The sequence below is a fragment of the Artibeus jamaicensis genome, unplaced genomic scaffold (genome assembly GCF_021234435.1).
Source record: "Artibeus jamaicensis isolate MK-2021 breed Jamaican fruit bat unplaced genomic scaffold, CSHL_Jam_final scaffold_1964, whole genome shotgun sequence".
Classification (NCBI taxonomy): Eukaryota; Metazoa; Chordata; class Mammalia; order Chiroptera; family Phyllostomidae; genus Artibeus; species Artibeus jamaicensis.
The window spans coordinates 33,449,501-33,460,429 of NW_026522030.1; the positions used below are offsets into that span (position 1 = coordinate 33,449,501).

The following is a 10,929-nucleotide window of genomic DNA, read 5'->3' on the forward strand; positions in this document are numbered from 1 at the left end:
AAAACATGTTGAAAATCCCTGTGTAGGGCTGACCCCCATGTAACCAAGTAATCAAGACACCTACCTTATGCCCATGGTCAGTCCATGATCAGGCAGAAGACCAGAAATTTAATTCACAGGAAGAGAGCAGAATTTATGAAAGCATGGCCTCATAGAGAGTGAGGGGAAATGTGGGACAGAAAGGGAAATTTATTGAAAGTCTGCTTTGGAAAATGACCAGACAGTGACCACCAGCCTCATCACCTCCCTACCCTGCCTGTAAAACTTTTTTCTGGGGCTTGAGTGCAGCTCTGTTTGGCACAGATCCAGGTCGTGTTTGTTTAAGTGGACGTGTCAGTACAGGTACATGAGTTTTCTTCTAGTTCATTGTATGGTGTACTTTTTCTCTCTGTTAAATCCTTACTGCATCTGTGTGTTGTAGATGTGTCTCCTGTATATAGCATATGTTTAAAATGTGTTTTATGACTATTTTCCAGTCTAATAATCTGGATAATAATCTAATAATAGAAATAGAAATCTCTGTTTCTTAACTGGAACTGTTAGAACTTTAAATCCACTTGTCCTAATTTGGTAGGAGGGACCCCCTTTGAGCTGGCCGCCGTGTCCTTTTTATTTATCCCTGTGTGAGCACCTCCTTTCTAGACAACCACCAGTTCCAAATTCATTTTGTCCTTTCTCTGCCCGGCCCTGAGATCAACCTTCTTCCCCAACAATTCCTGGTTCCTTTTTGTGGGGAATAATATATGGAAAAGAAAATCTAGATTATACCACTGTGTTAATATTGCTTCTAGGTGTTTTCAGCAAGTAGGGGCAGAAAATATATGTATGAGTTCATGTATATCTATAAAGATCATGAGTTCATGCTGATTTAGTTCCAAAGCAACATCAGGTGTACACTACAAGATTGACAGGTAGCTTCAACACAAGAAAGATATCATTACAGTGCTTTTTAGCTTCCGTTGTGCTGTTGAGAATTCAGCTAGTTTAACTGTAGCTTCTTTAAAGGTAATCCTTTTTTAAAAAACTTTTTCTTATAACCAGTTTTTTATTTTGATTATCGTATATCATTTCTATTTGTATGGGTTATTTTAAAAGATTTTATTTATCTATATTTAGAGAGAGAGGAAGGGAGAGGGAGAAACATTGTGTGGTTGCCTCTCACATGCCCCCCAGGCAGGTGCCCTGACTGGGAATAGAACTGGGACCCTTTGCTTTGCAGGCCAGCACTCAACCCACTGAGCCACACGGGGGTGGGTGGGTGTGTGTGTGTGTGTGTGTGTGTGTGTTTAGTCCACTATGTCATTTAAAACATTTCTATTTCTTGTATGTATTTTCAAAATAAGCCTTTTATTTCTTTTAAAATGCTGAATATATTATTTCTCATAATTCTGATATCTCGTGTCTCTGCAGGTCAGTTTCTGCTTTCTCCTTTTTTTATTTCCCTGGGCTATTGACCTTAACTGTTAGTTACTCATTGCGTTGACCTTGAGAAATCACTTTTGAGGATTTCCTGAGGCTTACATTGAAGATATTTTTCTCTAGGGGAATTGCATTAGCTTCTGCTAGAAGATTGGAACATTGTCAGAACAAAGGAATATTGAATTCTAAATTAAATTTAATTTGAATTAAATATTAAATTAAAATCAGGACTTGAGGCTTTTTGCCTACCCATGTTATGTCCAGTTCAGCTGTAAAATTTACCTTAGGGTTAAAGCATGATTTACAGCCTTTCTGAAATGGTTCTCTTTATCTTTTTTGTCCTTACTGAATAAGCACTAGGTCAGGTTTTCTGCAGACCCCTGGGGTTAGAAGTACATACACATATTTCTTATTCTGACCTTTAATATTCCACCCATTATGTTGGGAGGTCTGTCAGACTCCCTGCCCTGGGCAGGCTCAGGGCTGTGTCTTTTGTCCCCTTCATCCAGAGAGTTTGTCAAATTCCAGATCAGTCTCATCTGGACAGTCAAATACCATCAGGGTGAAAATGGCATCCAGGTTAATTCTCTGGGTTCCTGGCAATTTCTGACTTTTCAGGTGTTCTGTATTTTTAAGATTTTAAAATAAATGTCATACATCAATTTTAGTTGTTTTCAACAGGAGCATTGGTTTGAATAAAACCTAATCTACCTCTAGAGGAAGCAAAAGTTCCTTTATATGTTTTTTTAAATTTTTTTTACAATGAGCTCTATTTTTTTATTTTTTTAAAAATTAGAAAGGAGCCCTGGCTGATGTGGCTCAGTTGGTTGGAGCATTATCCAGTGGACCTAAAGGTCGCAGGTTCTATTCTGGTCAGCACACATACCCAGGTTGCAGGTTGGATCCCCAGTCTGATGAGTATGAGTCCCAGTCCAGCACATCCTGGTCCAGTGTGTACAGGAGACAACCAGTTGATGCTTCTCTCTCGCACTGATGTTTCTCTCGCTGCTGCTCTCCCTTCCTCTCTCTACTAAAAGCAATTTAAAAATGTCCTTGGGTGAGGATGAAATTTTTTTCAAATATAAATGAGATGGCATTTTTTACCTGTTGGGTAGGTTTTTAAATTTTTTACTTAAAGTTTAGATAAGGTACAGTGAGGTAGGAAATGTATAGTGAATATGTATATTGCTGGTAGGAATGTAGTAATAAAGCTTTCTTCTGGAAAAACAGTTTGATAATACATGGGAAAATCTTAACAATCCATACATGCATTTGGACAGGGTTAGGATTTGGCAAACCAGAGTCCACAGGGCAAGTCTGGCCTTCAGCGTCTTTTGTGTATGGCCCAGCAACTAAGAATGTGTTTCACATTTTAAAGGGTTGGGGATGTTAACATAAAAATAAGAATATGTAGTTGAGACTGTATGTGGTCCACAAGCCTAAAATATTGGCCATCCAGTCTAGTACATAATTGTATTCACTATTACAAACCTTTGTTAGATTAATTATACTTGCAGAAGTCTGTTAGAGAAAATTAAGATTGGGTAAAGACTAAAAACTGATGAGTGGACAAACGTACTCGGCAAAAACTTAGACTGAGCCTACATTTCTAGCAGTAATGGATAGGTAAATAGTCGTAGGCTAGCCATGTAGTAAAATTGTTCTCCAAAAATGATTATGAAACAGGGACATGTCCCTAATAAAGTGTAAGATGAAAAACAAAATATATTAATATCATATTAATATATCAAGGAAAGACTGCAGGGGTAAACAGTAAGTTTTCAAGTGGTTGTCAGTGTTAGGATTAGAGATGGGGTTTTTATGCTTTTTTCATGTTAGTTTTTTATTATGAGTTTGCTTTATACTTATGGTCAAGGAAAAAAAATGTGCCCTTTCCTCTGTCAAATCTACCAAAAGAATGTGAAGAGACATGACAGTTGAGAAAAAATTTTAAACTCCTTAGGGGTGTGTCCATGATTTATTTGTCTTTATACAGTCACTGCCAGGCATTTGCTTAGGTGCGTGGTAAACACTCATTTAAAGAATGAGTGACTAGCTCTGACCAGTGCTGCTTAGTTGGTGGGGCGTTGTTCTGCAAAATGGAGGTTGCCAGTTGGGGCACTAAGGAGAGGCAACCAATCGATGTTTCTCACCTTCTCTTTCTTCCTCCCTTCCACTTTCTCTGAAAACAAATAAATAAAATAGTTTAAAGAAAAAAGAATGAGTGACTCGCCATGGCTGAGTGCTCCTTTAGTTGAAGCATCATCCTGTACACCAAAGATGGTGGGTTAGATTCCTGTAGGGGACACACCTAGGTTGTGGGTTCACCGGGTCTGGATGTGTCTGGGAGGCAGCTGATCAGTGTCTCTCTCTCTCTCCCTCCCTCCCTCTCTCTCCCGCAATACATGCTCTCTCCCTCTCCCCCCACCTCTCCCTCTAGAATCAATGGAAATATTCTTCGATAAGGATTAAATAAATAAGTAAATAGAAATAAAGAATGAGTGACTAGGTAGTAAATATAAAAAACTGCTCAGTCTCGAGGAAACACAGATAAAACTATGTATGGCCAATCATTTTCCCCTTGCCAAATTAGCAAATGCTTTGTTTAATAAAAATGTTGATTGTCTTTTTTAATGTCAGATATTTTGGAAGGAATCATGGACATAAAATTCACCTTCTTTTTAAGTGTACAGTTTGCTGTGATTTAAAAGCTGGATTATGTGACCATTACCTCTATCAAGACAGTGAGCATTTCAACCTCTCCCAAGAGTTCCCCTGTGCTCCTTTGTAATCAGTTCTCTCTCCTCAGCCCAACACATGGCAGTCACTAGTCAGTTTTTTGTTGCTGTAGTTTTTCCTTTTCCGGAATATCATGTAAGTCTGACTTCTTTCACTTGGCATAGTTTTTGAAGTTCATCTATTTTTGTTGCATGTAACAGCATTTTGTCTCTTTCTATTGCTGAGAAATATTCCACTATATACTTATTTTTGTTTATTCTTTCACTGGTTTATGAACATTTGTGTTGTTCCCAAATTATTAATAATTAAGTACCTAGTGATAGAATTGCTGGGCCATGTGTGATGTGTATATGTAAAGTTCCACAGCTGCCGGCCTGTTATCCAAAGTGACTGCACCACTGCCTTCCCAGCACTTGCTGAGTGTTGAAACAAGTACTGAACATTGCAATTATGAGTGAAAACTCTTACATCTCTTTTGGAAAGCATAGTGGCAGTTTGAATCAAATCAGTAAAAATGTTTATTCTCTTTGACTTGGACATTCCATTTCAAGAAATGTCTTTGTAAAGAAACCCTGAAGTATGCACAGATATAGTAAAGGACCACTTGCAGTAGAAGAGTGTATGCCTACCTGTACATTCAGTGTTATGCCAGGCATTATTGTGGACTCGAAAGAAACTTGACATATTCTTTTTACTCATGGAGCTCATGATTTTAAAAAGTGCTGCATATGTGAGAAGTTATCAGTGAGCAGTGCAACATTGCATTAAATAAGTTTTAAAGCACCTTGTATTAAGGGAATAAGCAATAGGACTGGAAACTGGGATGGGTTATATTAAAACTTGACTTCAGCAAAGTTTTGGGTCGTAGCTAAAGATTGAGTTGGAGAGTTGGCGCTTTCTAGGTGGAACACAGCATGAATAGAGAGGTTAAATGTGGTCTGAGTATGTAAGAATCATTGGAATGTTTTCATGTTGATATTATAAGACAGTATTGGAGGATTTTTAAATAATAGAGCAGGAGGCCCTGGGTGGTGTAGCTCAGTGGATTGAGTGCTGGCCTGAGAACCACACAATTGTGGTTCGATTCCCAGTCAGGGCACATGTCTGGGTTGCAGGCCAGTTCCCAGCAGGGGGCACATGCGAGGCAACCATACATTGATGTTTCTCTCCTTCTCTCCTTCCCTTCCCCTCTAAAGATAAAGAAATAAAATCTTTTAAAAAAATAAATAAATAAAATAATAGAGCAGGAACAGCATGTGCTTTAGAGCTGGAAAGACCGCCACGAGGGTCTGCATCCTTATAAAAAGGCTTCAAAGGCTTCCCGGTGGCCTAGGGTTCAGCAGGGGCTCAATGGCCACTACTGTCATTTTTACTGCTACTAATAAAACTAACAGGAATTTAAGCTTGATGGAGTACTTTGATAGGAAACGTTGTTATATTTTGAAGAGAGCACTAATATATTAATTATATTTAGTTATAATTGTCAAGTGCTTTATTTAGGTTTTAAAAAATGAGAATAAAAACTTTTAAACCCTAAATATGTTCCATAGAGCCATAAGCCTTTGGGGAGCAGAAACTTTGTCCTGTTTGTTACATTTATCTTCTGTTATTATACATTGTATGAGGGGTAAGAATGGGGTGGGGCTTTGAGTTAGTCACAGATTTATAATTACCCCTATTTTGCCACATACAATGTGCTCCCGTGTACAGTGCACACCCAAGTTTTTGGCTCAAACTTTCAGGAGAAAAATCTTTCATTTTAATTTTTAATTCAATTATTTATTTATATGTAGAAGCAAAACCAATTACTGTATGCTAGGGTATTAAATTGCATATGGATATCATTATTGCTTTCTGAAAAGTTACATTTTAATGTATAAGCATAAATAAAAGAATTAAAAATATTTATATAGATATAGAATTAGTACTACCCATCCATGTATAATATGCATCTTATTTTTCCCAAAAAAATTTGGGCAAAAAAATATGCATTATACATGGCAAAACATGGAAAGTCATTGAAAGGTAAGACGAGTGTCTCCACGAGTGCTGCAGTATAGCTGTGCGGTGATGATGTTGCCTGGATGAGTCGGGTGGGTTGGCGGAAGTGTGACAGATTAAAAGATTGGAAAATCTGTTTTCAGTCAAATGCTAGTTTCTTTTGCATTTATAGTTTCTTTTATAAGTTTCTGTACAATGAGAATAGAAAAGGGGGCTGTCATTTTTTTTATTATAAAAGCTGTCATTTACTTAGTACCTTCTGTATGCTTGATGTATTACAATTATCTCACATTGTATACCTCACATTAATGTCATGTTACAGATGGGGCGGAGTTAGTGACATGCCTATGGGAACATAATTAGTAGGCGATAGAGCTGGGATATGAGCTGTGCATTTGAGAAACCAGCTCTTCATTCCAGGCAGCCTCGTCTCTAACTCTCCGCACTACCTCCCACCTCCAGTCACCTGCTGGCTTGAGGACTCCTCTGTTTTCACATGATACCCAGTTTGCAGCTACAGTTTTGCATTTACTTATGGAATTATAATTACGGTGTACCTTTGGGGTTTGGGGACTTAGCATTATCTGATTCAGCTAATCTTTCAGTATCTTAAGAATTACGTGTATAAGTTCGGTGATATGGAGAATCACAATCGACGTTGGTACACCAGAGGTGTTCCCTCCTGTGACCGTAGGTCCAGTGCTCCAATGTCAAGTTACTGGGCCAAAATCTGAGTTCTGGGTAAATGTCTTTGGCAAATGTAAATGTTCTTTACTTCTCCTTTTTTATCTACTACCCAACTTATTATTCACCTTGGAGTTCTGTCTAATAGCTATTAGTGCATGCTTATATTTAGGTAATTCATTCACAGTATTTTTAAACCATAGGTCCTCTGCTGTACCACTTTGAAAATTTGGCCAATGAACTTTCCATAGAATTGAGCTATGAGGATCTAAAAAACGTTGTTCTGCAGTATGGATTCCAGCTAGAGGTAAGGGGAGAATAAAGGATTGCCAAAATTTAACTTCCAAAGCACTTAACTAGGAATAGTGATATGGCATTTACTGGTTTTACCTCTTACCCTCTGTTTGCTCACCCATAAATGAATACTTTTTAGAATTGTAAGGATTTGGGATAATGTATATGCAAATGGAAAGTATGTGCAAATGGAAAAGTATATGATTGATATAATCACCTTTCAGTAAATGGTAGCTTACCATTATCATAACTTCGGCCTTTGTAGACTGATAGCCACCAACCACATAGACAGAGCTCTGGAGAAACAAGTTGGAGCAGGAGGGCAGGTGGAAGAGGGATATTGTTTACTATATACGCTTCTGTACTGTTCAGCCTTTTTTATTGTGTGTGTTATTATAAGGTGGTATGATACTTTGACTCATATTTTTGGCTGTATGTTAATTAGCATTCCGTTCATTTTAAAAGCAAACAACAAATTAGTTCTTAAAGATAAAGAGAATCAATATATTATAATAGCTTAGAGTTCAAGCTCTGGAGTTAGACTGCCTGAGTATGAACCCCAGATCTACCACTTACTAGCAGTGTGACCTTGAATAATCTGTTCCTTATAAAGTAGTACCAATCCAGTAGTACTTGTATGTAAGAAATGAATTAGTATCTAGAATATGTGTAAAATAGCACCTGCCACTCAAAAGTGCTCAGTATTTGTTAATGTTGTCATCATGATGGTCATTGTCATCGTTGTGATTGTTTGCATTGCAGGTGGAAAAAGAATCTGTCTTGTCAACGTATACTGTGAACGATCTCTCCATGATGAAATACTACTATGAATGTGTCTTGTTTGTGGTTCGTAAGCCACAATAATAGTCTCAAGTGATATCACCAGGGAAAAAAGTTTAATAAGAGCAAATCCTGAAATAAACAACACAGAAAAAAATATCAAATGACAGGACGCAACCTCAAATCAGTGGTGCCTTCTTATTCCTAACAAAGTTTAGAAATAGTGTCTATTTTCTTATGTCTATCGCTTTTTCAGAATTATACTATGCCATGCATATTTGTATTACACAAGTAAAAACTGAGGAAATACCTTCAAGTTTACCTTTTGCTTGAAACCAGAATTGTCTTTCAGTAGGAAAAACTTTAGTGTCTTCATGAAGCTGTCCGTTCCAAGTCTGCCATACTAACAAGTAATAGTATTGAAGTCCACAGAAATCTCCTTCTTTTTTGTTTTGTATGCATTGCACATGTTATTTTTAGAAGAGTCTAAGGATCCTCTCATTCAACATTTGGAATTGAGACTTTTTATTCATTTAGACCTAAGCATACATTAGACCTACATGAAATGTGTCTGTTCTTTTATTATTCAAATCATTTTATTTTTTTCTAGCTCAGTTGAAGTTGCAGAAGCATCAAACTTTTCATTTTTATGAAATACTAAATTTAATAGTATCACAGGCCAGTAAAAATGCATTCAGGTAATCAAGAAATTAGTAAGTGTTTTGGTCACTAAACAACACTTTGAAAGTATACTCATCATGGATCACTGAAATGTATGAAAATTTCAACAATCTTAAGTGAGGCACAAAAGCCTTTATTAAAGGTACTATTAGGAAACTGGGAGAATAAGAATAAAATCTGCCCATTTGAAATGTATGATTTCAAACTATAAATGAATATAGTTGGTCAGTGAGATGTTTACAGTAATGTCTTTTCTATGGATTACCTGGATACAAAAGCAAGCACTTTTTTTTTTCTTCATTAAAACAACTATATACTAGTAAAAACTGTCATGATAGTATTAATGCGGGGAAATTTTGAGTATGAAATTCAGGGATAAATTACTGCCCATGGTCTGTGTCTTCAATATTGTAAGCAGCAGCCATTAATATAATTTCAGATTAACACCAGTTTTGTTCCCCGATAGCTGGGGCTAAAACAGTATGTGCTGTTTTAAATTTCTACCTCTAGCAGGTCTTTATTGGAGGGAGTTTATCTTTGTGTTTTTATGTTAATCTATTTCCTATAGCTTAGAAAGTAGGGATGACAAATACAATGTTTTAACCTTTTCTTGGAGGAAAGGAAGTACTCTTGAATATTTTCACTCGTTATTGTGATGGGATTAAGTGACCTCTCTGTGGTCATTTGGATTAGATAAATTTAATCTCAGTAATGTGCTGGTAGCATAAATATCGTGTTTCAACAGGAAATTTTACTTGTAAGTCGTTAAACCTTTACAGCCAGTTGGGTTGGAGGAGTCACGACACAATTTGGCATCTCACTAATAGGGGCCTTTCTGCCTGTAGTAGGGGAGCTCTTTGCCCTTCATGCCCACTATGCAGCGAAGGAGTCTATGAGGCTGATTCGACTTGTCAGTTTATGCAAGCCTATAACCTGCTGAGGGTTGTTTTTTTTTAAATGATTTCTCTTTTTCTGTGTGTCCCTTAGTACTTGGCAGATGTTTTCTTAGTGGAAATTCTCATTTTTTACCATATAAATAAACTTGAAAAAATTGCTCCCCCAAATTATGTATTATTATTTTTAAGAAAGAAAAGAGACTTAAAAGGAACCTAGGTATTTTTTAAAAATCTACTGAAAGAAATACATACTGTTTTGAGTAATTTAGAAGAGTTTTTTTTATTCACGGACTAGTATTTACTCTTTTAGAATGCATATCAAAACAGATAATCTTGGTTTTCTTAGGCAAAAACAGGTTGAAACTGGTGGGTTGGCTTTATTACGTAAAGTTTCTGCTATCAAGTTTTATTCTTTAATAATGTTACTTACATTTATAAACTATAGCTTACATTTTAGTTCATTCTGAAATCAGTTATTTTGTTTTTAATTTCTCCCTTATGTAATGAACACTTAAATGTTTTACACAGATTTGCATTGCTTCTTTTCCTCTTAAAGCTTTCACAATTAATATATTCTAAACTTGAAAACAGTGGTATTAATCAACAGAAGAAGTGTCATTGGAAGATTTAATTTTCTATTTCCTATATGTAATATTACTAAAATGTGTAAGCCTTAACAGTTTTACTTTTTTCTTAAGTTAGCTTTATGACAGATGTTTTCATTCATTTCCATAAAACAGGAGGAGATAGGTCATTGTGCTTGCTGTTTATCCACCCCCCCCAATGAAGTGGTGCAGGTTAGGGTATGTTAATCAAGTGAGCAAGGTAGGATATGTAAAATGTAAAGAGAAGCTGTATAAATCACAGTATAAAATTATGAAGTTTTGGAATTGTAAAATGTACTGTATTTATATGTAATTCTCATTCTAAAAGTTGCCACAAAGGCTGAATTGGAAGCTTCATGTCTGCATGAAATTTCCTGTATTTTTAATGTGTATGATGGGCTTGATTTTTCTTGAATATTAAAGTCTGCCAATTGCTATGAACAATATTTGCTTGGTTGTTTCCATCTAATTCTGTGATAACCATATGGGAATTTAAATTAGTTGAGTACATACAATTTTCAACCCTTGGGTTAGCTTCTGTATGATTCTAGAAAGTCAATTATATGAGTACTTGGTCTTTGTTGCATATGCTAGGCCTTATCCTAATTATCCTGACCTTTCCTTTTGTTAAATAATAGAAAAAGAACTCTAAAGGAAGCCAGTAGGGAGTTCCAGGACCAGTCATTACTAGGATGAGCACTGGACTTGGCCCTTAGATATTCTGGGCTTGTCTTCCAAAACTACTGTTTGTGATCTTGGGCAAGGTGCTCTGGGTTTGTTTCCTCATCTCTAAGGAGGACTGATACCATCTATTTCAGAGGGGTTTTAAT

At 36.4% G+C, this 10,929-nt stretch overlaps 1 protein-coding gene across 1 annotated transcript in view; it reads left to right on the forward strand.

Annotated features, from left to right (window-relative positions):
- The window catches only part of CARNMT1 (carnosine N-methyltransferase 1), a 46,102-nt gene extending 35,557 nt beyond the window's left edge, over positions 1 to 10,545 (forward strand). The window contains exons 7-8 of the mRNA XM_037140335.2: positions 7,047 to 7,150; positions 7,900 to 10,545. Of these exons, the coding sequence (XP_036996230.1) occupies positions 7,047 to 7,150; positions 7,900 to 8,001 (206 nt within the window). The 3' untranslated portion in view covers positions 8,002 to 10,545. The remainder of the gene's footprint in view (positions 1 to 7,046; positions 7,151 to 7,899) is intronic.
- The last annotated feature ends 384 nt before the right edge of the window (positions 10,546 to 10,929 follow it).